This window comes from Callospermophilus lateralis, chromosome 1 (assembly GCF_048772815.1).
Source record: "Callospermophilus lateralis isolate mCalLat2 chromosome 1, mCalLat2.hap1, whole genome shotgun sequence".
Lineage (NCBI taxonomy): Eukaryota > Metazoa > Chordata > Mammalia > Rodentia > Sciuridae > Callospermophilus > Callospermophilus lateralis.
Genome location: NC_135305.1, coordinates 14,882,425 through 14,910,419, shown reverse-complemented (window position 1 = coordinate 14,910,419; position 27,995 = coordinate 14,882,425). Strand labels below are relative to the sequence as shown.

The window sequence follows — 27,995 nt, the reverse complement described above, 5'->3', positions numbered from 1 at the left end:
TGACCTACACTCAGGCAGGTCAGAGAATTTCCTTATGGCCAATTCTTACACAAAAAGGCAGAGGAAGTGAGAGCAACATGTTCAGGTTTTGTAGCTTGCTTAAGGAGAAGGGGTTCAGGTCTCTAGGACCTGCCTTGAGGAAGAAAAACTAGTTTCTATGGCTTGCCTTGGGAAACAGGAGCCAGGAGGACAAGAAAAGGTCACAGACTGACTGCTTTCCTTAGGCTTATTTCCGAGGCCTTCACTTTGGGGCATCATTTTCAGAGCCCCAACAAGAACAAAATCAAGGTGTCACTAAATTATATACATATAATAAGAGCTGTTTCACCTACTCTCTGTGAACCACTGGAGAGGTCACCTCTGTGAGTCACAAGACTGTCATCTGTAAAGTGGTCCATCTCCTTTGATTGATGTTTAGCTAAAACAGACAGTGCATGAGGAGTGGGAAGGCTTGGGACATAGCTCAGTGGAGGGTTTTCCTAGCACACTCTGGGCCCTGAGCTCAATCCTCAGAAGCACAGGTGGAGAAAATGCTGCCCAAGATTAATCCTAAATCAGTAGAATGTAGCTAATTTCATTCTTAAATTATGAGTAGAATAGATTGTAAAATTCCATTTACAAAATGTAAATAAACTTTGTAATTCTAGAAAGCTAGAGCTTTTAGCATTAAGAAATAAAAGTTCCAAACAAGAGCTTTTAGCATTGCTACTAAACTTACTTCCATCTAGGAAAATAAACATGAAATACAAACAGAACAACCTGAAGTTTCCACCACTCTCTAGAAATTATAGCTCTCTGGACTGAATACATTTCACCTCAAAATACCATACTGGGGGCTGGAGTTGTGGCTCAGTGGCAGAGCACCCACCTAGCTCGTGTGGGGGCCCTGGGTTTGATCCTCAGGATCACATAAAAATAAATGAAATTAAGGTGTTGTGTCCAACTATAAGGAAAAAACAAAAACAAAAACACCAAAAAAAAAAAAAAAAAACCACTGTACTGAATATTTTAGGAAAGGATACAGGATATAATACAATTCCATTATTTATCAAGTATAATAATAATTTCAAAAATGTGTACTCCAATGCATTGAGATTGTACTGCTTTGGCAACAGTTGTATGATTCGGAGGAGAGAGGCTTGTACAGTTACATTATTAGATTTAGGGCTGGGGATATAGCTCAGTCAGTAGAGTGCTTGCCTCGCATGCACAAGGCTCTGGGTTCAATCCCCAGTACCACCACCACCAAAAAAAAAAAAAAAAAAAAAAATTAATAGCTTTAAATAACTACTGAGATATGAGGCCATGTGGATGTTTTTCCAGGAGCAGGGCGGGGTGTGCCAGGGATTGAACCCAGGGGCACTTTACTACTGAGCTATATCCCATCCCTTTTCAATTTTTTATTTTGAGACAAAGTCTCACTAAGTTGCTGAGGCTTGTGCTCCTTCTGCCTTAGCCTCCCCAGTCGCTGGGATTACAGGTATGTACCACCACATCCAGCTTGTAAATGTAGTTTCTAAATAAACTATCTTTTCCTAGACCATAGAGATGAAAGAGAAAAGTCCTAATAAGCACATTGGAAAAATAGTTTTAAATAATCACTTGCTGTTGACAGAATGCCATTTAAAATGAATATTATAACATATAGGCCTATGTAATTATAACTAAAAATAATAACTTGCACATATATCCCCATACATCAGAGATAACTTTCAACTGGCTGTGAAGAACACAGGAGTTTTTGCCAAGTCTGAATCAGCCAGCTCATCCTGCTTTCTAAAGACCACTTTCTGTAATGTTCTAAATACAGACTGAAGAGAGGTCAAATATCTTTGAAGTATAGTAAATGCTACTGTAATTGAGAAGACCACTCCGGGTATGGTGGCACATGCCTGTAATCTCAGCAACTTGGGAGGCTGAGGCAGGATGAGCACAAGTTCAAACCTGGACTCAACAACTCAGTGAGACCCTGTCTCTAATAAAATATTAAAAAGGGCTGGGGATGTGGCTCAGTGGTTAAGTGCCCCTGGGTACAATCCCTGGTACCAAACAAAAAAAGAAAAAGAAAACCAAATTTCAGTGTTTCTGAAATCACAGTAGTTTGTCATTGAGTGGCTTCTCAATGAATACTGAATGCATACCTATCACATAATAGTTGATGGTAATTATTGTTTCTTAGATTACAGCATTTTTAATTCACAAGAATAGTATATATTTATCATATATAGTATGCTTTGAAATATTTGTATATTGTAGAATGGCTCAATTACCTGATAAAAATGTTTATTTTTCTTTTCTTTTTTTTTATGTGTGTGTATGTGTGATGAGAAACTTAAAATCTACTCAGCAATTTTCAAAATACAATACAAGGGCTAAGGGCATAGTTCAGTGGCAGAGCACTTGCCTAGCATGCACCAAGCCAAGAGGGTAAAGGTAAGGCACAAAAAAATACAATGTTATTAACTATAGTTACCCTGTTGCACAACTAAACTCTAGAATTTATTCCTGACATCTAAATTAAACTTTGTATCCTTTGACAATATCTCCCTATTTCCCCCCACAAGAATCAATTAAAAAGAAAAAACAATTCTTGTTAAAAATAAAGTCCTTGCCCATCACAGTGGCACATGTTCTATAATCCCAGCTACTCAGGAGGCTAAGGCAGAGGAATAAAAAGTTCGGGTCCAACCTCCACAGCTGAAGTTTTTCTGTCTCAAAATAAAAACTAATTAGGGATATAGTTCAGTGGAAGAACACTCGCTTATGATGTGAGAAGCCCTGGGTTCAACCCCCAGTACCACAAAAATTTAAACAAGATCCTTGCTGGGTACAGTGGCTCATAGCTGTAATCCCAGTGACTTGGGGAGGCTAAGGCAAGAGAATCCCAAGTTGAAAACCAGGCTCAGCAATTCAGCAAGGGCCTAAGCAACTTAGCAAGACTCTGTCTCAAAATTTAATTTTTTAATAAAGGCTGGAAATGTTGCGTAGTGGTAAACAGTCCCCAGATTCAAAAGATCCTTGCTATTGGTAAGATCCAGAATCACTGAGCCATATTCTACATTTTTAAAGCAATTTTACAATCACTAACATGATTTTGTAATAAAGTGGAGGGTTTTTTTGTTGTTGTTTGGTTGATTGGTTGGTTGGGGGGGGGTCGCATTGTTTCGGTTTTTGTCCTAGAAGACCAACTATTAAAAAATGGTATTTTTGGTTGGAAACACGGCTCAGTAGCAGAGCACTTGCCTGGCGTGTGTGAGGCACTGGGTTCAATCCCAGCACCACCAAAAAAAAAAAAAAAAAAAAAGAATAAAAATGGCACTTTCCAGAATGGGAACACAATATTAATATTGTATAATCAATACTACTGATGACTTCAGGGTTGGGAATTAGCTCAGTGGTACAGCATCTGCCTAGCATGTGTGAGGTCCTAGATTCAATTCTCAGCAACAGCACTGCTTTTGGGTACAGCCAATCACTAAATTATTATTCCTAAAATTCCACTTCTAAGCCCAGTGTGGTAAGCACACACCTATAATCCCAGCTCCCAGAAGGCTGAAGCAGGAGGATCAGCCCGGGCAACTTAGTGAGACCCTATTTCAAAATAAAATAAAAAGGGCCAGGAGCAGTGGAGCATGCCTGTAATCTCAGCAGCTTGGGAGGCTGAGGCAGGAGGATCGCGAGTTCAAAGCCAGCCTTAGCAAAAGTGAGGCCAATGCACTAAGCAACTCAGTGAGACCTTGTCTCTAAATAAAATACAAAAAATAGGGCTGGGGATGTGGCTCAGTTGTCCAGTGCCCCTGAGTTCAATCCCCACTACCCCCAAAAAATAAAATAAAATAAAAACGGTTGGGGATGTAGCTCAGTGACAGCGTGCTTGTGTATCATGTGAGGCCCAGGGTTCCATCCCCAAGGTGGGGGAAGGGTGGTGGGGGGAGGGGGGACCCTACCTCCTTGGAAATTCATGTCCCAGTCTTTACTAGGCAGTAAAGATACTCAGAGGTCTATCCTGGGGCTATATCTATCTCACAGATATCTCACAGAATATCCTGTGAGATACCATCAACTGATGGCCCAAGCACTGCCTTTCTAATGAGGACAGCTCCAGTTTCACATACCTTCCTCCCACTGCTTCCAGAGCATTCCAGCAGGCAGTGGATACCTCCTGATTAAACCCACTCTGTGGGCAAAACTAATCCTGGTCATCAGCTCCCGAACTGCATTTCAGACATCTTGTCTCCAGATTGCCTGCCCAACACCCCATGCTCCAGCAGTTATTTTACTCCAAGCAGGCTCCCAATTCACGACCTCAGTGTCCTCCCCATGTCTGCCACATCTGCCTTGGCCTCGACTCCTCAGCAGCTCAGAAGGTTGCCATCTCCTGCTGGCCAAGTCTTCTCCTGGCCTGGTCTTCTCCCAGCCTGGTCCGCCTGCCTTGCACCCATGAAGCTGAGTTTTGTCAGAGAAAAATCACAAACAGGTTTCCTTCTCAGATTCAAACCCGCAAACCTCAAAGGGCTGCAACACTGCCCGGCAAGCCTGCTGCATTTCCCTAGCAAGCGTTTCCTCAACCTCGGAGGTGGCAATTTCACACTTCTCTTTTTAAACTTCCAACATCAACATCCTTAGTCCTTGGTCAGGCCACATTCCTTCAGCCAGTACCACAGGTTTATGCCAATGATCCCCAGGTTTATGGTGCCACCTCAGACCCTCCAGGGTTCCTACTGACCACCTGATATACCTCCACAGAGCTAAAACAGGATTCCTCCTTTCTCCCTCCAAATGCACCCCTTCCCTGGAGCCTCCACCTCAGTAAATGGTTCCGCCATTCCTCCCCATCTACCAAGGGAATTGGGACTTACCCTTTATTTCTCCTTTTGTCACAGCTTCCTCATCCAGCCCATTACCAAACCCAGTCCTTTCACCTCCAAAACTTATCCCCATCAACTCTACCCCATCACTGCCACTCCCCTAAGATAAACCGCCAGCATCGCCCACCTACCCCAACGCCCTCCAATGAGGTTTCAGCAGCTCCATCTACCCCAGCCCCAAGTCACCCTCCACAGGAGCCTGAAGCACATGTGAAAACAGAAGCCAGTTTCTGCTTACACCCTTTGATGTCTCCCCAAGATGCACATCAAAACAGATTCTTTTCTTACAGAAAAGTAGGATGGCTAAGGGATAGGTTGGTGGGAGAAGGCTCCAAATGACAGAGGGGACTGCCTGAGTAGATGGCTGGAGAGCTCGGAATTTGTTTTATTAATTTTCAATTTGGAATATATGAATAAGGTAGAAAATTCAAAAGGCACAACACAGCAGAGAGCGAAGCCTCCCTCCTGTTTCCCAATTCCTTTTGTACCTTGCAGAATCCATACCCTGCCCACATCCCAGCAGAGCCCCTCTCCTCACACACATACCTGCAAGCACACAGCACACACAATTCTACCCCTTTTCCCCTCACTTCTTAGAAGCTGGAGTTCTGTCCCTATTGGCATCTACAGAGATGAGCAGCCTCCCATGACATGAATAGACCCTCCCTGGGCAGCCGGGTGTTCCCTAGTCCTTGGTCAGGCCACATTCCTTGCCACCTGCCCTCCCGACCTAAGGACCCACCCCGAGGTGCCCCACACGAGGGCCTTAACTTGCTAAGCCCTCTCATGCCTTGAGCCCTGTTTGCTCTTGTGCTGCCATACATGCTTTTCCTTATGATGGCTGGCTCCTTTCCTTTTCTTGGTTCATCCTCAAATGTCACCTCAAGTGGCATGCCCTGACCACCCTATCAAAAAGCAGTACTCCTCAGCTTCTGCTTCTGTTTCTTTCCTTTACAGCATTTCTCCCAACATAATCATCTGATGTGATTGGTTACCTTTCATCAAAGCTCCAAGAGATGGGGCTGGGGATGTGGCTCAGGCGGTGGCGCACTCGTCTGGCGTGCATGCAGCCCGGGTTCGATCCTCAGCACCACATACAAAGATGTTGTATCCGCCGAGAACTAAAAAATAAATATTAAAATTCTCTCTCTCTCTCTCTCTTTAAAAAAAAGCTCCAAGAGAGCAGTGGCTTTCTTTCATAAGACCACAGCTCTAATCCAGAACTATGCAGAATAATTAGAATGAGCAATAAAGATTTCCTGCTGCTTGTTTCTGCAATGCTGAGGAGTAAACCAGGGTTTTGGGCATAGTAGGTAAGTGCTCCACCACTGACTTACACCCCCAGCCCAATGACAATATTTTGATTGAATGATTTTGCACAACACTATATTTTGTACAAGGTTCCAGGCACCATGGTAGGTACTTTGCACAAATATCACTCAATTCTCCCAATAGTTTACAGATAAGAAAGATAATAGAGATCTCTCTCTCTCTCTTTCTAAAACCAGTCTTTTCATTTTATTTTATTTTAGGTACCAGGAATTGACCCCAAGTGCTCTTAATCGCTGAGCCACATCCCCAGCCCCCCCCCCTCTCTTTTTTTTTGTACTTTTATTTAGAGACAAGGTCTCACTGAATTACTTAGGGCCTCACTAAGTTGCTGAGGCTGGCTTTGAACTCACAATACTCCTGCCTCAGCCTCCTGAGCCTCTGAGACTACTGGGATTACAAACATGCACCACCACACACAGCTTTGATTTTTTATTTTGACACAGGATCTCACTAAATTGCCAAAGCTGGCCTTGAACTTGTGATCCTCTTGTCTCAGCCTCTTCTGTTTTCACATGTGCTTCAGGCTCCTGTGGAGAGTGACTTGGGGCTGGGGTTCATGGAGCTGGGATTACAGGCATATGCCACCATAAACAACTTAGAAAGTAATCTCTCAAGAAAAGTAGTGCATATTCAAACCAGAACTGACTCTACATTTTTTTAAAATATTTTTTTAGTTGTAGATGGACACAATACCTTTATTTTACTTGTTTTTATTTTTATGTGGTGCTGGGAATCAAACCCAGTGCCTCACGCATGCTAGGCAAGAGCTCTACCACTGAGCCACAACCTAGCCCTAGGACTCTACATTCTACGTGATACTGTTTAAATGCAAAGGCTTAGAAACTATCCCAAGCTGAGTAAAACACAACAATTACAATTATCACACCTAAGATACACAAGTACACATGCAGGATGGGAAAAAGCTCACCTTGATGGTAAGAGTGATTCTCTTACACATTAAATGAGAAGGGCACTGGATAGGCAACTTCGTCACTCCCTAGACTTCAGATTTTATGTTTGCAAAGGGAAAAAATATGCATACTCAAAGTTTAAGAGGTAGACAGGAAAGTGTTAAAAGTTGAATTGACCATTTTTACAATACTGTATGTTTTAATTTAATACCTTAATATCCAACACTTATACAAGTAGCTTTTTATTTCACATCTGATTTGAAGCCATTTTACCTGTACCACACAAATCTTTTTTTATTCAAAACTCAAATCTCTTTGTAATTTTTCTCTCTTCTTAAACTGTCTCAATAACACAGATGTTAAATACCTAGAATTTATCTGTAAAATTATCTTATTTCAGGATTCCCAAAAACCACATTCTTCCTGTTTTTGAACATGTTCCAAGGACAACAACGTTGTCTTTGCCAGGCTGGCAAGGTCGAAACCAACCTGGGAAACTTAGTAAACCCCTGTCTCAAAGAAAAAAAAGAAGAAATGGGGGAGCCTGAGGGTGTAACTCAAAGGTAGAGCACTTGCTTTGACTGCAATTACCTAGCATGCACCAGGCCCTCGGCTCAATCCCCAACACAGGAGGAAAAACAAGTCTGATTCTGCCCACCCGATTCTTCCTATAAACAGTTCCCTAACAATGTACCGCCAGGTCGCCTACCTCTCAAGAACCCCAGGATGTAGGGGCACACGTCCCATGATCTCCTGTCAAAACTAAGAATAAACCGACCACACTCTGCAAATCAGTGTGGAGGGAGGAATGAGGAGTCACAGGGCCGTCAGTTCCGGGGCTGAGACCACGATCATTCCCAAATCACAACCCAGGACTCTGCCTCTCTGCCCTCTGCGCATCCTTTCCGACCGCGTCCCAGCCACAGGGCAGTCCCTCGCCCGGCCTCAGGACCAGCCCTTTGCTGGTGAAGTCCGAGCCTCGCGGGCTCCAAGGCCGCGGCGGGTCCACGAGGGGCACAAAAGCCCCCGCCCCCCGCGGGCTCAGGCGGGGACGGGGGTCGCCACGAGGCCCTTCCCGCGGCTCCCCGGAGGTCCCCGCCCGCCGCGGGACCCGCAGCCCGCGAGGGGGCCACCGGGGGGCGAGCGGACGGCCCGGCCCGGGCGCCACACCCACCAGCTGCCAGTACCCCAGCCCCGTACCGCCCTCGCGTCCCGGGAGCCCCGCGGGCCCGTCCCCCCCCTGCCGGGCTCGGGCTGCACGCGCTGGAGCTCACGCACCCGAGACCCGCAGGATTCCCCAGCTGCGGCCGGCCGCTCCGCGCGCTGGCTCCGCTCGGCTCCGCTCGGCTCCGCGCCGCTGCCCGCCGCCCCCGCCGCCACCTCACCCTCCGAGCCGCGGCCAGGGCTTCCGGGCGCGAGCGCGGTGCAAGCCGGGAGTTGTAGTCCCGCCGCGCGGCTTTACCTACGGGCGGGGCGCTTCCGCGGGGCCGAGCGGGCTTGGGACACCGCCCGGGCTGCTGGCCAAGAAAGTCAAGAGGAAAAACAGAGCTGAAACGCGGGGGAAAACGGACGGACAGATGTTTTTTTCAGCAAATCATTATTCCATTTTTTTATTTTTATGGAATATTTTTATTTTTATTCCATTCTTTTATTTTTTTTAATTTTTATTTTATTCTTCATTGCTGTGCTACTGACCTGGCTAAGCATTAAATTTTTGCTTAAACTAAGTAATGCAGTTGCTAGGGCTGGGGATAAGGCTCAGTTGGAGAGTGCTTGCCTCCCATACACAATGCCCTGAGTTCAATTCCCAGCTCCACCAAAAAATAAATAAATGTAGTTGCCCATTTTGGCAGGGCCTTTAGTCTGTATCATACAGTTTTGTTTGCACCACGCCCCATCCGCCCGAATAACATTAATGTAGCCTTCAGCAAAATTAAAGCCTTACAACACAGCTCTGAGCAAGGGTCCCTTTAGGCAAATAAAGGCAAAGGTGTGCTGCCTCCTGGGGGCTTTCAACTGTTGGGGAAATGAAGTTGATGAAGTTGATTTTTTTAGGTGTAGATGGACACATCACAATACCTTTATTTTATTTTATTTTTTTTAATGTGGTGCTGAGGATCGAACCCGGCCCCGCCGGTGCTAGGGGAGCGCTCTACCGCTGAGCCATAATCACAGCCCCAGAAATACAGTTATATATATATATATATATATATATATATATATATATATATATATATATATATATATATATATAATAATCTGAATAGTAGAGCACTTACCTAACGTTTGAGTCCCAGGATTCAACCTCCAGTATCACATACACACACAAAAAAAAAGTGAAAATAGTAAAAAAAAAAAAAAAAAAAAAAGTGAAATATGTGGTATATCTGTACATATTTGTGCATTTCTTTGTATATACACATGCACATGTGATTATGTTTATGCATGGATAACAAGTGCACAACCTCTGTTACTTCCACCCACGGCAAGAATACTTAATTTCCCCATAGCCCACACAATGCCCTTTCAACTTGGGGGAGAGGGTTGGATAGGGAGAGACAGTATCTCTGGACGTAATTTTTTTAATCACCTGGACATTTTTAACATTTGATTCCTACCTCTGGGTGCTCTCTGAGTGCTGGGTCTGTCAGCTGACTTACTTTGTACCATAACCTTTACCAGAGGAAACACAATATTTTGCACCTACCTCCTTAACACAGACACCAAGTCTACTTCCTGCCCCAGCCTGTGCTTCTGTGGTAGATCCTGACCTACATTTGATTTATGTCATGGTGGCTCTCAAAGCAGCAGCCCAGGGCTGAGGATATAACCCAGTTGGTAGAGTGCTTGCCTTGCATATACTGGGCCCTGGGTTCTGTCCCCAGCAGCACAAAAAAAAAAAAAAAAAGAAAAAGAAACACAGCAGCAGCCCACAGAGCAGAGCAGCAGTGTCTTTTTTTGTTTGTTTTCTTGCTCTACCTGCCAGCAGCATAGTGGTATCTGTAATCCTATCGATTCAGGAGGCTTAGGCAGGAGGATTGCCAAGTTTGAGGCCAGCCTCAGAAACTTTAGTGAGACCCTATCTCAAAATACTTTTTTTCTTTTGTGGCGCTGGGGATTGAACCCAGGGCCTTATGCATGTGAGGCATGCGTTCTCTCAACTGATCTATATCCCCAGCCCTCAAAATAAAAATTTTAAAAAGGGCTGGAACAAGGGGTGGAAGATGTAATGAGAGGAGGAAATGCTGAGGAGTAATAATGGCCAAATGATGCTGTTTTATCATTGTGTGCATGTAGGAATATATAACAAATCCCATCAGTATGTATGTATGTATGAAGGCACTAATTTTTTAAAAATGTGAGAAGGAAAACAAGGGGCTGGAGTTGTGGCTCAGTAGTAGAGCACTCCTGGGTTAAATCCCCAGTGATACCTGCCGCCCCCCCACCACCACCACCACGGGCAAGAAAAAAAAGAAAGAATTTTTTTGGGGGGGATGGGGTGCTGGGCCTTGTGCATGCAAGGCAAGCACTCTATCGAGCTATATCCCCAGCCCAAGAAAGAACATTTTACCTCATTCCCAGTATATACAACTGCATGCATACAACTGACCCAAACATTTTCTAAAGCAATATTTACCATTATTATATTATGTACATTCTGAATTTCCCCTCAACCTCTTCTTGTAAAACTGCTGGTTGCAACCTTCTCAAGTTGACTTGGGACTCTTTCCTAGAAAACACTATGCCAATTTCAGTATTTTATCAATCGGGATGTTTCTGATTCTCTTTTGCTCCTGGTGCTATTTAACAGCAATACACATTACCCTACATATATGTAGGTATACAGCCCTATACCTACCTCATGTAGAAAATCTGGGGGGTTTTGGTTTGCTTTTTTGTTTTGTTGTTTTATTTGGACTGGGGAGTGAACCCGAGGTGTTTTACCACAGAGCTACATTTTCAGCCCTTTTTTATTTTTATTTTGAGACAGGGTCTTACTAAATTTCTTAGAGTCTCATTAAGTTCCTGAGGCAGGTCTCCAACTTGAGATCCTCCTACCTCAGCCTCCCAGATCACCTAGTCCTTATGCTAGAACCAGTTAGTATACTAGACTCTGTGGGGAATAGAAGGAGAAATCCATCTCAGCTCTACGCATCTACCACCAGCCTTCAGAACTGCAGGTTTGCAGTTTTCCAATACCTAGAAATTAACCTTCACTGTGTGGTGGAATTTTGGAGTGAGATGAGACTTTTGTTCAGTTCTTTCTTCACACATACCTCCTCTTTGCTCGCTTCCTCTCTCTCAGGGACTTCTCAAAAAGAGCTTTTCAAATCGACAAAGCAATTAAGTCACTTAAGACTCAGTATCCTTCTAACAACCCCCAGCCCAGCCAAACAGGGGACAGCAGGGGAAATGACAGATGCCAGGTGCAGGAAAGACAGTGAGCAACAGGAGCAGGGGCAGCATGATTGCTAGCGCCTGGGGCTCTGTGACTGAGGTGGCTTGGGGCAGGTAGGAGGGACTGTGTTTGCTTTCCTTTCACTTTCTCAGGCCACAAAACCTGATACCTGGGGCCAGAACTACAGTTCCCACCACGCAGCGAGGCAGGAGGAAGAAGGGGCACCGAGGGCTGCAAAGGAAACCTGGAGAAGAAGACAGCATTACCTCTGGCTAGCACAGGTGAGAGAGGGAGACAGGTAAGCCACAGGTGAGCCAGGAAGGTAAAGGTGCAGAATGTGAGCTAAGGGGTGGCTCGGTTTCTCCTTGTGGAGCACATGGCTAAGTCGCAGAGGGCTTTGGTGGAAACCCTGGGGGCTTACAGGGGAAAGGGAAGGAGGGACATGAAAATAAGATTTCAGCTCAAGTTCAAGTGATGAGCCCGGAAGTGGAATGGCTTTCTTAGTTGAAAAGTCAGAGGGAAATAAAAAAAATTAAAAAAAAAAAAAAAAAAAGTGGTTTGAGTATGCCTTTTGTCTACTGGATCATTTAGCCTTATGTGATATCCGAGGCATCCAAGAGAGATATGGCTCTTTTTGATTCCTTGGGTTTTATATATTTACATACAGACTGGATATTTTTGTGATGATATAGACTTGGATTTTTTTTTTTTTTTTTTTTTTTTTTTTGTACTTTGGATCGAACCCAGGGCGCTCAACCACTGAGCCACATCCCCAGCCCATTTTATTTTTTTCTGTTGAGGCAGGGTCTCACTAAGTTTCTGAGGCTGGCCTTGAACTTGTGATCCTCCTGCCTTAGCCTCCTAACCCTCTGGGATTACAGGCATGCGCCATGTGCCCAACTAGACTTGGTTTTTCCATAATGTTAGAGAAAAGAATAAATCAGGGGAAAATGAAGAAGAGTGTCAATGCAGGAACTTTTTTAGCACATCAAATTTTATTATCAAATAGGATAAGGTTTCATTTACTTTCATGAGATATCTGATGAGGAGACCTAACACAATATCACATAAAGGACAGTTAAAGGCTGTTTACCTTGAGGGAATAGCTTTCTGCATCAAGTGTTTGATGAGCTATCATGTGGAACAGGAATGTGACATGTTTTGGCACAGCAAAGGTATCTCTGGGGTTGACAGACTGAAATCCCAAGGAAATGAGTTTGAACTCCGCAGAAGTCAGAGCTGACCAATGGGTCATTTTCAGGAGGTAGTGACAGCGATATTAAAGGTGAGAATAAAGTTTCAGGTGATTGCTTCTGTTAACGAGTGTTCCCCAAACCTGGCTTGTCATCAGACTCATCTGGGGAGTGTGTATGTGTATGGTTCTGTTTTTGTTTTTTTAGTTTTAAAGTGTATATAATGGATCTGGGATGGGTTCTGGGAATACCTATGCTTTAATTATCTTCCCAGGTAAATCTGATAATCAGTTAGTTTGGGGAAACACTACCATTAAACACTTTGAAGTTAGCTGGGCATGGTGGCACACACCTGTAATCCCAGTGACTCAGGAGACTGAGACAGGAGGATTCCAAATTCAAGGCCATCCTCAGCAATTTAGCAAGTCCTTAAGCAATTTAGCTATACCCTGTCTCAAAAAAACAAATAAAAAGGGCTGGGAATGTAATTCAGAGGTAAAGCACCCCTGGATTCAATCCCCAATACCAAAGTAAATGAATAAATAAATAAATAGGCCACATCATTCTTCCCTGAACTGACCCTGAAGTAACTCCCAGTCAAATCTCCTCAGTCCTTCTCAGGCTTCCTGGGCAGGAAGTCCTCTGGTGGTTGGGAGGTTTCTCCCCAAAGTGAAACTGACATACACATGTCCTCCACCTGATCAATGGCAGGGAAGTCACTCCTGGTGGCACTTCCTCTGCCATCTTGCTCTCTGATGGCACATGGGCACCTTGTCTCCTGGACTAGGCTTTCCTCAATGCTGTGATCTGGAGAACAGGCATTCTCCATCCACCAGAGAATGACGGCAGTACCTTGTCATTCTGAGGGCACCCCTAAAGCACTGTCAACACATGGTGAAGGTATGGACTTGTGGGGAAGTCTGGTATTGCCATCATTAGCATCCCGCGCCCACGAGAATGTTTGGGCTGTGAAGACCACCATGGCCCTCTGTCTTGTCTTCTGCTGAGTGTCCAGTGCCTGGTGCTTGATGGGTGCTCTCTAGAGAGAAACTGAATCCCTCTTTTCTTAGGTCTATTCCAGGTGATCAGAGTCATGCAGTTCTACAGCTCAGCCAGGGCAGCAGATGAGAACTTTGACTATTTGTTCAAGGTTATCCTCATTGGGGATTCCAATGTGGGGAAGACGTGTGTGGTTCAGCATTTCAAATCTGGGGTCTACACTGAGACACAGCAGAACACCATCGGGGTGGACTTCACCGTGCGCTCCCTGGAGATCGACGGCAAGAAAGTAAAGGTGAGAGGAGCACGGGTTGCTTTGCCTCCTGTAGTCAGAGTTCCCACATGAAGCTCACCCATATCCCCCTGGGATGGGGGACATGAGACTTTTTTTTTTTTCAGAGAGAGAGAGAGAGAGAGAATTTTTTAATATTTATTTTTTAGTTTTCGGCGTACACAACATCTTTATTTGTATGTGGTGCTGAGGATGGAACCCTGGCTGCACGCATGCCAAGCAAGCGCACTACCACTTGAGCCACATCCCCAGCCCGACATGAGCCTTTTAATTAAGGCATGAATGCAGAAGCCATACAGGAAACAAAGGAAAGGGCAAAAAAATTCCACATACTCAAAAAATACCATAAGCAAAGTCAAACGATGCAGGACAAACTGTAAGGAAATATTTGCAGTAGGAGACTGACAAATTGCTAATTTTATTAATATGAAAAGATGCCGCAGTCTCTGGCTGGGCACAAATCACGAGCCACCACACAGCTTGTAGATTCAAACAGCAATTCTTTATTCCCGAACTCACACCGGCCGTCTACAAACACGTTCTGGGGGAATCCACGTTCTCTGCCCAAATCCACTTCTGCCCCAATCCACACTCTGCCCAAATCCACTTCTGCCCCAATCCACACTCTGCCCAAATCCACTCCGCATGGGCTTCTGTCTCCCAAAATATACTGTCTGACCCTAAGCACTCAAGAGGAACTCAGCAGCAGGATACGCCCTATTCTAAAGGGGGAGCACCCTAATCTCCTATTATGCTAAACTGCCCTATTCTTTGAGCAAGGTCACCTTTCAGAAGTCCTTCCACTAGACAGCATGGGAGTAAGCTGGCAAGGAGATTGTCATACCTACTTGGCTGATGGCTCCCAGCAAAAAGAGCTCTGATAAATACCTAGGAAAAAAGACCAACAACCAAATACAAAAAGTGGCCAATTCACAGACTGGACAAACCTACTATTTTCCAAGCTTTATAACTATTAGTTCATAGATTAAAATATAGATGCCCATCCTCACTCTCAAAGTATAAATTTAAATCACATCAAGATGGGTGTAGTGGCACATACCTGTAATCCAGCGGCTTGGGAGGCTGAGGCAAGAGGATCAGGAGTTCAAAGCCATCCTCAGCAAAAGCAAGGCACTAAGCAATTCAGTGAGACCCTGTCTCTAAATAAAATACAAAATAGGACTGGGGATGTGGCTCAGTGGTCCAGTGCCCCTGAGTTCAATCCCTGGTACCTATTCCCCTGCAAAAAAAAAAAAAAAAAAAAAAAAAATCAGAGCAAGATAATATGCTTTGCCAGATGTGCCTATAATCCTAGTGATTCAGGAGGCTGAGGCAAGAGGATCACTTAGTTAAGGGCCAGCCTGGGCCTCTCAAAAACTAAAAAGGGCTGGTGATGTATGTAGCTCAGGGGTAGAACCTCAAACAAACAAACAAACAACAACAACAAAAAACTGTTAATGAAATGTAATCAATGGATCTTATTTGTGATTTTTTTTCCATCCTGGAGATTGAACCCAGGGGCGCTTTACCATTGAATTTCATTCCCAGTCCTTTTTATTCTTTATTTTTGGGTATCAAGGATTGAACTTAGAGGCACTCAACCACTGAGCCATCTCCCCAGCCCTATTTTGTATTTTATTTAGAGACAGGTCTCACTGAGTTGCTTAGTACCTCACTTTCGCTGAGGCTGGCTTTGAACTCAAGATCCTCCTGCCTCAGCCTCTGGAGCCACTGGAATTATAGGCATGTGCCACCATACCCAGCTCTTTTTATTTTTTATTTGGAGACAGAGTCTAAATTGCTGAGGGTTATTTGTTTTTTGTTTGTTTGTTTGTTTTTGGTATTTTTGAAACCATGGATTGATCCCAAGCATACTGAGCCACTTCCCCAGCCCTTTTTTATATTTTATTTAGAGACAGGGACTCACTGTGTTGCTTAGGGCCTCAATAAATTACTGAGGCTAGCTTTGAACTCATAATTCTCCTGCCTCAGCCTCCCAAGCTACTGGTATTATAGGTTTTTATTGGGTATCTTTTTTATTTTTTTTTTAATATTTTTTAATCGTTGACAGACCTTTATTTTATTCATTTATTTTTATGTGGTGCGGAGAATGGAACCCAGTGCTTCACACATGCAAGCCAACTGCTCCACCACTGAGCCACAACCCAGCCCCTTTTCTATTTTTAATATTTTTTTTAGTTGTAGGTGGACAAAATATCTTTATTTATTTATTTATTTTATGTGTTGCCGAGGATCAAACCCAGTTCCTCACACATGTGAGGCAAGCTCTCTACCACTGAACCACAACCCCAGTCCTATTTGAGATCTTGATGAAATAAAAACAATTGTAAAAAGGTATTTGGGCTGCTGGGGATATAGCTCAGTTGGTAGAGTGCTTGCCTTGCATGCACAGGCCCTGGGTTCAATCCCTAGCACCACAAAAAAAAAAAAAAAAAAAAAATTGGGTTGAATGTGGTGGTGCAAACCTGTAATCCTAGCAATTCCAGAGGCTAAGACAGAATGATCACAAGTTCAAGGTCATCTTGCAAAATTTAGCAAGACCTTGTCTAAAAGTAAAAAATAACACAGTGAGCTAAGGTTGTATGTCAGTGGTAGAGCATCCCTGAATTCAATCCCAGTATAGGAAAAAAATAAAATAAAAAATTGAACTTCTAATTCCAGCTACTTGAGAGGCTGAAGGAATAAGATTACAACTTTGAGGCCAGCTTGGGCAATTTGTGGAGCCTCATCTCAAAAATAAAAGGGCTGGAGATTTACCTCTGTGCTAAGCACTTGCCTAGCATGTGGGGGATGCTGGGTTCAACCCCTGGTGGCCAGGGGATGGATATTTTGGAAATCATCAGGAAATTGTTAATATGGTCTGGCTACTAGATGATACCAAAGAGATAGCTGGGCAGATTGGTGCATGACTGTAATCCCAGCAACTGGGGAGGCTGAGGCAGGAGGATCAGGTTCAAGGCAAGTCTTAGCAACTTAGTGAGACCCCGTCTCCAAATTAAGAAAGAGAGAGAGAGAGAGAGAGAGAGAGAGAGGGGCTGGGAATGTGGTTCAGTGGTTAAAAAAGAAAAAGAAAAAAAGAAAAACACCCTAGATTCAATCCCCAGTACCAAATAATAATAATAATTTAAATTAATTCATTAAAAAAAGTTCAACCAATGCCACCCCCCATCAATGGGCAGGCTCAAAAGATAACCCCAAAATCTGGACTTCAGGACATTGAGGTGAGAAGTCAAAAGAACAAATGCTCTGCTTCTCAGGGAAGCATCCTGTAGGTGGTGACAGGCAGTCCTGAAAGCACCTCGGTCCAAGTCACCCGGGGAACAACTAAAACTGATTCCCCGTCCAGCCCTGCAGGGAAAGTGAGTGAGACCCAGGACACTGCGTTCGAGTTCCTCGGGGAAAGAGGTCGCGTGTGGCCGGACGCCTGAAGACCCTTCTTCTGTCCTTCTGCAGATGCAGGTGTGGGACACCGCGGGCCAGGAGCGCTTCCGCACCATCACCCAGAGCTACTACCGCAGCGCCCACGCAGCCATCATCGCCTACGACCTCACGCGGCTGTCCACGTTCGAGTCGGTCCCTCACTGGATTCACGAGATCGAGAAGTACGGAGCGGCGAACTTGGTCATCATGCTGATCGGTACGGCGTTCCCCGTGAGGCTCACTGTTTTCTTGACCAGCCCCCTCTGCGGCCGCCCAGCGTGTCGCGAGTTTCCCAGGGCAGGCGGTAGGTCGTGACAGCGGTGGACGGGACCTAAAAACTACCTGGCCCAGAACTTCCCAATAGATTCATTTGAGCATGAGAGTGACATGGTGCGAACTTGTTAAAGGTACAGATTTCTAGGCTGGGGACGCAGCTCAGCGCCAGAGCGCACGCCTGCGGTGCGCAAGGTCTGGGGCTCCGGCTCCAGCGGGGGCTGGCACGCGACAGATTTCGCCACCCCGCCCCCGAGCTCTCATTGGGTGGATCTGGGGTGGGCGGGGAGACCCCAGCGTATCGCGCGCACAGGTGCTGTGTGGACTGCACAGGTAGTACTACTGGAGTCTGAAGTTAACAGACAGGTGGTGCCAAATCCCCAGGACGTCACTCAGATGAATGTGCCTCGCTATTGAATGACTTCATTGAATGATTATCTATATTCTTTAAGACCCTGAAACAGCCGCGCGCGGTGGTGCAAGCCCGTAATTCCAGCGGCTCCAGAGGCTGAGACTGGAAGATTGGGATTTCAAAGCCAGCCTCAGCAACAGCGAGGCACTAAGCAACTGAGTGAGACTCTGTCTCTAAACAAAATATAAAATAGGGCTAGAGAAGTGGCTCAATGGTCAAGGGCCCCTAAGTTCAGTCCCCGATACCCCCCTCCAAAAAAAAAAAGACCCTAAACTATCCATACGTGCCCAAGCCCGTAATCCCAGCAATTTAGGAGGCCCAGGCAGGGGATCACAAGTTCAAAGCCAAACTCAGCAATTTAGCCAGGCCCTAAGCATATCTCAAAATAAAAAAAAAAATAAAAAGGGCTGGGGATGTGGCTCAGTGGTAAGGAGCCTCTGAGTTCAATCCCGACCCTCCCCCCCCCAAAAAAAAAAAAAAAATCCTAGACCAATCTTAACCACAAACCATCATGAAAATTAAGTGAAATTTCAGTTACACAATGAAAGCTTCCTGCTTTGAAATATGGGCAGTCCTATTGTACTTTTAGAAAAGCATTTCTCTGCTACTTGAGTATTGCAAGCCGAGTTGACTTTTCCTCCCTCCTAGAAATACTACTGTTTACCAAGTGGTTGCTAAGTTTTAGTTTTAGGTTTAGTTTTAGATTGCTAAGTTTTAAGTTTAGGCTAGAAGTCTGGTCTGTATACCAGCAGCATCACTTGGGAGTTTGCTCTCAGGGTAAGAAGATCTCAGGCTCTACCGGAGACCTGCTGAGTCAATCTTCATCTTAACAAGATCCTGGGGTGACTCAAATGCCTGTTACAGTGTGTAAAGCACAGCTAAAACTTGCAAAGATAGCTAGCTATGGGACTGAGAAAGAGCTAACCATCCCAGGTGTAATGGCTAGTGCAGGACCTGTCTAGTGTATCCTAACCCTGTGGCGAGTTATCTCTGAGATATGGTATGCTCATCTATATGATAGGACGAATAGTATTGATAGGATAAGACTTGGTAGTGGGGTTGGGGATATAGCTCAGTTGGTAGAGTGCTTCCTTGCATGCACAAGGCCTTGGTTCAATCCCTAGCACCACACACACACAAAAAAAAAGACTTAGTAGTATTGTAAAGATTTAATGAACCAATGGGAAGCTGAGGCAGGAAGATCTCAGCAACTTAGTGATACCATATCTCAAAAATTGGGGCTGGGGTTGTTGCTCAGTGGTAGAACACTTGCCTAGCATGTGTGAGGCACTGGGTTCGATTCTCAGCACCACATATAAATAAATAAAGGTCCATTGACAACTAAAAAAAATTTTTTTAATTAATAATAATATGAGCTGGAGAAAGTCAATTAGTGGTAAAGCACCCTGGATTCAATTCCTAGAACAAAAATAAAATAAAATAAAAATTTAATGAGTTGGGCATGATGATGCACACCTGTAATGCCAGCTTTTCAGGAGGCTGAAGCAGGAGCATTCCAAGTTGGAGACCAGCCTGGGTGACTTAGTGAGATTCTATCTCAAAATAAAATTCAAGAAAGGGCTGGGGGTGTCGCTCAGTGGTAAAGTACTTGACTAGCATACTCAAGGCCCTGAGTTTAATTCCCAGTAAGAAAAAAAAAGAGAGAAAGAGTACAATGCTATGGCACATAGTAAGCGCTTAATAAAGAGTAGGATTTGTTTCTAGAATGTTCATTTGTTTGAAGGAACTAACTTATCTATGGTCCCCAAATAACAGGGGCCTTGCCGAGTGCACACCCTGTAATTCCAGTGGCTCTGAAGGCTAAGGCAGAAGGATTCCAAGTTTGAGCCCAACCTCAGCAAGGCCCTTGGCAACTTAGCAAGACCCTATCTCAAAATAAAAATATAAAAAAGGTCTGGAAATTTAGCTCAGTGGTACAGTGCCTTTGGATTCAATCCCCAGTACCAAAAAATTTTTAATTAATAACAGCAGGGATCCCCAGCACCATAAATAACAATAACAATAACAATGGCCTATGTAAAAGGTCAAAATGCATGGGAAAAGCCAAGCAGTTAAGCCCTGCTAGGGCTAAAACCATAGTAGAATTAGGCCACCAAAAAGCAAGAGGCTGCCAGGCTCAGTAGTGCACACCTGTAATCCCAGCAACTCAGGAGGCTGAGACAGGAGAACACGAGTTCAAAGCCAGCCTCAGTAATTTAGCAAGGCCCTAAGCAACTCTATGAGACCCTGTTTCTAAATAGGGCTAGGGATGTGGCTTAGTGGTTGAGTGCCCCTGAGTTCAATCCCTGGTACCACCCCCCCCCCAAAAAAAAAAAAAAAAAAAAAAAAGTAAGAGGCTGAGGATCTGATTCTCAGGACTGGACCAAGGTCTAGGCTCTGGGCCCACCCTCCCCTTGCCCTGTAAACCAGCCCCTTGCCCTCTACATGCAGCTGTGTTCTCTGACTCAGAGCTGGTTCTTACACATGGGATAACCTGGGCCAAACACATTCTTTCACAGCTCAACAGTCCCTCATGGATTCCCTCAAAGCATCCTCCCAGGCCTGCTCTACTAAAAATGCCCATCCTCTCAATATCTTCAGTCTCACTTCCTTAGGAGAGAATCCTGTTGCTCTACTCCTCCTTTCATGGCAAAGCATGGTCCAGGCCAGCCTAAGATAAGCTGGCCTGGAATAGAGAGCCCAGCCAGACCTAGTGACTGGACCCCAGGGGAAGAGAAGGTCAAAGGACACAAAACCCATTTGTGGATGGGCTGTTGCCTTGAAGAGGTCATTGGCATATTGTGGGTACAGATTTATTACTTTCATGAGTCCAGAAAGGATTTGCATTTCACAACCTTTATTCCTTAGGTCTTTGCTGGAGTTTTTCTTTTTGTTTGTTTTGTTTTGGGGTGCTAGGGATAGAACCCAGGGCCTCCAGCAGGCTAGACAAATGCTCTACCACTGAGTACACTCCCAGCTATGTCCTGACTCCCACTCTGGCCTGTCTCATGTCCAGATTTGAGGATAGTGTTGCTGCTTAACTCATTCTGCTTCTCCTCACTGAATAACTAAAGCCTGGACTGCTTGCCCTTGCTTGCTGCCTCAAACCCAGAACCTGATTCCACAGTCTGCTGCCAAAGGGAATGCCCCCCACATTCAGTTCCCTCTTTTTGGAATGTGTCCTTTCCCACATCCATGGACCAGGGAGGGGACTTCTGCATAGAGTGTCCTCATCTGTTCTGGAAAGGAGTGAGAGGCCACCTCTCTTCTCAAAGTTCCCCTTCAGGACCAGAACTTATGACTTCTGATAGGGCACTTAGAGTGACAAAGTTCAGAGTCATGAAGATAAAAATGCACCTGGAAAGAGCCCATATGTCTTCTTCAACAAACATTTCTGCAAACCACCAAGTGGGCAGCTCACCAGGGTTTCCAGATTAAATTAGGCAACAGATAAAAATCACTTAGCAAGCTGCACAACAACTGCTTCCTATGAGCAATGGCCCCCAGGGGTGAGGACAGGACAGTGCTAGGAAGACAGGTGACACTCATAAAACACTTAGAAGGCTCTGGTCTAAGTTCTCTCCTGGGTTATTCCATGAATCCTCACCACAACCCTAACAGTGGAGACTACAGTCCACATTTCCCAGAGAAGGGAATGGAGGATAAGTGTCCAGGCAGGTAACTTAGCTCTATTACTTACAAGTGCAGCAAGATTGGAGCCAGAGCATTGCTTCTCAGAGCCACTGGTGAGCTCAGCCCCTTTATGACTATTCTTCAACAGCTGAGGAGACCCAGTCAGTCAGGGTTCTTGAAAGCTCTGATTGAGGCCACATTTATGCCTTTGTGCCTGGACTTTGGGACCAGATGTGAGTTTCAGTTTCCCTCTCTGTCCTATCTGTTGGAACTTGGGCTTCTTACTCTGAATTCTACTTCCTCAGCTATAAAACTCACATTCAAGAACCTGCTATAAAGGTTTTGTTACATTAAAAAGACTAAATTAGGCTGGGGCTGTAGCTCAGTGGTAGAGCACTTGCCTAGCATGTGTGAGGCACTGGATTCGATCCTTAGCACCACATAAAAATGAACAAATAAAAGCATTCTGTCCATCTATAATTAAATTTAAAAAGAATGATTAAATTAGTCAACAGTTACAAATCACTTAGTTCAGTGCTAAGCACTCAATAAAAGGTGGGTGTTATTTCCTAGTAGAAAGAGAACATTGCCAGACAGACTCCCCCAGCTGGACTTCATGCCCCCCACTTATTCCCCTTTTCTTCTCCCCAGAAGGTGAGCAAACGTAACTTTCATGACAACCATTGCTTCTCTTTATCATTTTAATTCCTGAATCCATATCCCTAAATACTGCAGTTTTGTTTTGCTATTGCCTTTAAATTTTATATCAATATAAAATTTATATCAGAATCATACAGAATGTCTTCCCCTCAATATTGTTCACGAGATTCATCCTCTTTGTGGCATGCAGGTGTGATTTATTCTTTTGCATGATTTATATAATAATCCTTTGCATCAACATACTAGGCAACAGTTAGATCTTAAGTGCCCCTCAAAAGTCTATGGAGGCCTAATGCAGTGGCACATGCCTGTTAATCCCTTCGGTTGGGAGGCTGAGCTCAGCAAGAGGATCTCAAGTTCAAAGCCAGCCTCAGCAAAAGTGAGGCACTAAGCAACTCAGTGAGACTCTGTCTCTAAATAAAATACAAAAAAAGAGCTGTGAGGGTTGGGGATATAGTTGGTAGCATGTTTGCCTCGCATGCACAAGGTCCTGGGTTCAAACTCCAGCAACACACACACACACACACACACACACACACACACACACACAAGGCTGTGGATATGGCTCAGTGGTTAAGTGAGCGTGAGCCCTGAGTTTAATCCCTGGTACAAAAACAAATAAACAATAAAACAAACTTCCAAAATACAAAACAAAAAACAAAAGCAACTAAAATAAATAGATGATGAAACAGTTTGTGTTTGGAATACTACTAAGCAATAAAAACCATTACTATTACATTGAAAATGGGCAAATGAACTACCAATGCATGCAACAACCTAGATGGATCTCAAAGGAATTATGTTGCTGGGCATGGTGGTGCACACCTGTAATTCCAGCAGCTTGGGAGGCTGAGGCAGGATCAAGTTCAAAGCCAGCCTCAGCAAAAGCAAGGTAGTAAGCAACTTAGTGAGACCTTGTCTCTAAATAAAATATAAAACAGGGCTGGGGATGTGGCTCAGTGGCCCAGTGCTCCTGAATTCAATCCCTGGTACAAAAAAATAATAATAATAATAATAATAAAAAAAGAGAATTATGCTGAGTGAAAAAAGCCAATCTATCTATCTCTGTAATTTTTTTGTTTGTTTTAATTAGTTACACATGACAGTACATTGACCTTGACATATCATACATTTGAATAAGATGGGATATAATTTCTCATTTTTATGAGTGTACAGGTTGCAGAATCATATTGGTCATGCAGTCATATATATACACACAGTAACAATAACGTCTGTTTCATTCTACTATCCCAATAATGTCTGTTTCATTCTACTATCCTTCCTATCCCCCCATCCCCTCCCCTCCCCTCCCATCACTTCTCTCTGCCTAATCTAAGGTAACGCTTTTTTCTTTTTTTTTCCCCTCACATCTTCATACATGTGTTTTGCAATTCCCCTTCTCCTTCCTTTTCTTTTCCACCCCTCTTCCCTATGTAGAGGTAGTCTTCTTCCCTACCCTATTTTGAGTCACTCCCCTTATATCAGAGAAGACATTCAGCATTTGTTTTTTTGGGGACTGCTTAACTTCACTTAACATAATCTGCTCTAATGCCATCCATTTCCCTGCAAATGCCATGATCTTATTATTTTTTAGTGCTGAGTAATATTCCATTGTGTATACATGCCACATTTTTAAAATTCATTCATCCATTGAAGGGCATCTAGGTTGGCTCTACAGTTTAGCTATTGTGAATTGTGCTGCTATAAACATTGATGTGGCTGTGTCCCTGTAGTATGCTGTTTTTAGGTCCTTTGGGTATAGAGAAATAGCTGGGTCAAATGGTGGTTCCATTCCCAGCTTTCCAAGGAATCTCCATACTACTTTCCAAATTGACTGCACCAATTTGCAGTCCCACCAGCAATGTATAAGTGTACCTTTTTTCCCCGCATCCTCACCAGCACTTGTTGTTGTTTGTCTTCATCATGGCTGCCATTCTTACTGGAGTGAGATGGTATCTTAGAATAGTTTTAATTTGCAATTATCTGATTGCTAGAGATGATGAGCATTTTTTTTGTATATTTGTTGATTGATTGTATATTCTCTTCTGAGAAGTGTCTGTTCAGGTCCTTGGCCCATTTGTTGATTGGGTTATTTGTTTTTTTTGGTGTTTAGCTTTTTGAGTTCTTTGTATATCTTTATTGAGATTAGGGCTGGTATCTGATGTATGAGGGGTAAAAATTTGTAGGCTCCCTATTCACCTCACATATTATTTCTCTGAGAAAAAACTTTTTAGTTTGAATCCATCCCATTTGTTAATTCTTGTGCTATAGGCGTCTTATTAAGGAATTTGGAGCCTAGCCCCACGTGATGGAGATTAGGGCCTACTTTTTCTTCTATTAGATGCAGAGTCTCTGGTTTAATCCCTAGATCCTTGATCCATTTTGAGTTAACTTTTGTGCATGGTGAGAGATAGGGATTCAATTTCATTTTGTTGCATATGGATTTCCAGTTTTCCCAGCATCATTTGTTGAAGATGCTATCCTTTCTCCAATGCATGGTTTTGGCACCTTTGTCTAATATAAGGTAGTTGTAATTTTGTGGGTTAGTCTCTGTGTCCTCTATTCAGTACCACTGGTCTACCCGCCTGTTTTGGTGCCAGTACCATATTGTTTTTGTTACTATTGCTCTGTAGTATAGTGTAAGGTCTGGTATAGCGATACCACCTGTTTCATTCTTCCTGCTTAGAATTGCTTTAGCTATTCTGGGTCTCTTATTTTTCCAGATGAATTTCATGATTGCTTTTTCTATTTCTATGAGGAAGTCCATTGAGATTTTGATCGGAATTGCATTCAGCTTGTATCTCTTATGGCGTGCTGGCAATTGAATTCAAAGCTTCTCACATTTTAGGCAAGTGCTCTGTCACTGAGCCACACCCCCAGCCCTGTTTTATATTTTATTTAGATAAAAAAAATAATATTGTAATAAATCTTTTTTCTTTCTTTGTGGTACTGGAAGTTGAACCCATGGGCACTCTACCACTGAGCTACATCCCCAGCCCTTTTTATTTTGATATAGGGTTTCACTAAGTCACCCAGGTTGGCCTGGAACTTGTGATCTTGGACACAATACCTTTATTTTATTTATTTTTATGTGATGCTGAGGCTCAAACCCAGTGCCTCACACATGCTAGGCAAGTGCTCTGCCACTGAGCCACAACCCCAGCACAGCTGTGATAAATCTTGATGTCTGGTGGAATAAGTCCTGTGGGAAAACAATTTTACTTCCACATTCCTCACAGAAATAAGTCAGATAATTTGATAAGCATATGCATTGAAGAGAAGAGCCAGGGTATTTTTCCTTTTATGGGCCATCCTAGCTCTCACTTCCAAAGCCTGTCATGGAACTCCCTTGGGTAAGGTAAATGCTCCACATCCTGCAGGCGCTGGTGCTTACAGAGGTGGATACAGTCTGACAAAACTCTGAACTGTATGCTGAAAGGTTGTTCATGCTATTGTATGTAAAATTATAGCTTAAAAAAAGTCCTTCAGTGTGCACCTCCAACCCAACAAATCCTGATCACCATCTCCCCAACCAGATGGGGCCCACCTCACAGCATCCAACACTTTGTAGTTTGGGGGAAAATTAGTGAAAAGAGGATCAAGATTTGAAGGAACAGGTTAGTCTGAGAGGCACTCTGGTTTATTTTGTTCCCTGTCAGGGAGGAAGGACAGCTCCACCTATTCCAGCCAGTAATACACACTCCTCCTGCCTGTGCCCACCCACCTTTTTTTTTTTTTTTTTTTTTTTGGTACAGGGGATTGAATCTTGGGGGGCTTAACCACTGAGCAACATCCCCAGCCCTTCTTATCTTTTTTTGAGTCTCACTAAGTTGCTTAGTGCCTCACTAAGTTGCTGAGGCAGGTTTTGAATTTGCAATCCAGAGTCACTGGGATTACAGGGTGTGCCACCCCTACCACACTATCTGGAGAGAGTGGTTCCACTTGCACCCACCTGTGGTTTCCCCCCCCGCAGTACATTCACCCTCAGTTAGCAATTTGTGAATGGGTGTGCAATTGCTGAAGTCAAATGTTCTTTTTAAAGCTCACTTTGAGGACTGTGGACATAGCTTCATGGTAGAGCACTTGGCTACCTCTTGTGAGGCTGTGGGGAGACAGGTGAGATTCTCAATGGAATGTCTGCTTCTCTTTCACTTTCAGGAAACAAATGTGACTTGTGGGAAAAGCGGCACGTCCTGTTCGAGGACGCCTGCACACTGGCTGAGAAGTACGGCCTCCTGGCAGTTTTGGAGACATCCGCCAAGGAGTCCAAGAACATAGATGAAGTCTTCGTGCTGATGGCCAAGGAGCTGATTGCCCGAAACAGCCTGCACCTGTATGGGGAGGGCGGCCTGCACAGTCTGCCCACAGACTCCAGTCCAGTTCTTATAGCCCAGGGTCCGAGTGAGAAGAGCCACTGCACCTGCTGAATACATGGGTGAGGCCAATTTGGAAAGCAGAGGCAGTCAGATACCCAGTGTCCCCTTTGTAGCACTGCAGGACAAATGCAGCCTTGCCACTGACCCCTGATCCCTCCAGCCTGAAGGAACAGCACTTCTGCCTTGACTCACACCGCAGACTCCAAGGAAAGGGAACAGCATCATCTTTCTTAACTCCTAGTAAAACTTATACAGGGGAAGGTCAAGGTTTGCATTTCCCTTCTTTTCTGCCCCACCCCCATCCCACCAGGTCAACTGTTTTCCCCTGGATTTCGCTTCTCAACTTGAAAATAGGGAAGGAAAAACGGGAGAGGATGTTTGGAACATTCTACGGCTCGGGCAGGGAAATGGGAGAAAGCCTGCCATGAAAAAACCAAAATGCTGTTGACCTGTTTCCCCCAACATTCACCCCTCAGGTCTGCACTGGGGAGCAAGTCCTGTTACCTAAATACAATCAACAGTGTCTTGCAGAACTGCCAGGAACCACCCACCTGAGGGAGATGGAATCGAGTCCCACTTGGTCTGGGTTGGGCTGATGGGGCACTTTTTCAACCATAAGGATATGAGGGATGCCTAGAATTTCTAAAACATCTACTGGATCAGAAATCAATTCTGGGGCTGGGCTGTGGCTCAGTGGCAGAGCGCTTGCCCTAGCATGTGTGAGGGACTAGATTCTCAGCACCGCATAAAGAAAATAAAGGTCCATTGACAACTAAAAAATATATATATTAAAAGAAAAACCAATTCTGAATTGAAATTAAATTGGCTCATAGAGGATTATAAAACTAGTGTTGTATTACTTCTTCTCTAAGATGTGGTCTGAGAGCAGCTGGATCCTTGGAGCTGGTGGGGGAATAGATCCTTGCTTTCAGAACTAAACACATAAGGTTGGCCAGGCAGGATCCAGGCAGCAGGGGATTCCAGAGCAGGCAGTAGGCCAGGGCCCCTCAACCTCAAGTGTCTGATACCCCAGGGAGCAATGGCTGTTCACCTGGCAGAGGCACCCGTCTCTGCTGATGACTGCAGCTGTCAGTTGCAGAGTCGCCTGTGAGGGTCAGAAACGATGAGAAGGCACCGGAAAGGAACACGCTCTTGGTTTTGACTCAGTGCTACAGAGAAGATGTACCCACCTGGGACGTCCCATAT

At 44.4% G+C, this 27,995-nt stretch overlaps 2 protein-coding genes and 1 non-coding gene across 7 annotated transcripts in view; 2 read left to right on the top strand and 1 right to left on the bottom strand.

The window, feature by feature from the left end:
• Slc37a3 (solute carrier family 37 member 3) overlaps positions 1 to 8,497 on the bottom strand; it is a 47,155-nt gene extending 38,658 nt beyond the window's left edge. For 2 of the 5 annotated variants that reach the window (XM_076860184.1, XM_076860178.1), the window contains exons 1-3: positions 8,390 to 8,497; positions 5,864 to 5,989; positions 4,116 to 4,446 (exon numbers count right to left, since the gene is read on the bottom strand). Coding sequence is in view for 2 of the 5 variants with exons in the window: in XM_076860178.1 (XP_076716293.1) it covers positions 4,116 to 4,203 (88 nt within the window). In the remaining 3 variants the exon portion in view is untranslated. The remainder of the gene's footprint in view (positions 1 to 4,115; positions 4,447 to 5,863; positions 5,990 to 8,389) is intronic. The other 3 variants (XM_076860192.1, XM_076860208.1, XM_076860200.1) reach the window with 2 other exon arrangements.
• On the top strand, positions 1,170 to 1,242 carry Trnaa-cgc (transfer RNA alanine (anticodon CGC)). Its single transcript has one exon. It is a non-coding gene; the product is annotated as a tRNA-Ala (tRNA).
• A 5,299-nt stretch (positions 8,498 to 13,796) lies between the features above and the next one.
• Rab19 (RAB19, member RAS oncogene family) lies at positions 13,797 to 26,840 on the top strand. Its single transcript, XM_076860165.1, has 3 exons — positions 13,797 to 13,997; positions 17,469 to 17,652; positions 26,572 to 26,840. The coding sequence occupies exons 1-3, from the start codon at positions 13,797 to 13,799 to the stop codon at positions 26,838 to 26,840; spliced, it is 654 nt and encodes a 217-aa protein (XP_076716280.1).
• Positions 26,841 to 27,995: the final 1,155 nt, after the last annotated feature.

Excerpts from the sequence above, each read along its gene's own strand:
- Rab19 (XM_076860165.1), top strand. The coding sequence starts at position 13,797 with ATGCAGTTCTACAGCTCAGCCAGGGCAGCAGATGAGAACTTTGACTAT. Across the intron at positions 13,998-17,468 it reads TCGACGGCAAGAAAGTAAAG|ATGCAGGTGTGGGACACCGC; the intron begins GTGAGAGGAGCA and ends GTCCTTCTGCAG. Across the intron at positions 17,653-26,571 it reads CTTGGTCATCATGCTGATCG|GAAACAAATGTGACTTGTGG; the intron begins GTACGGCGTTCC and ends TTTCACTTTCAG.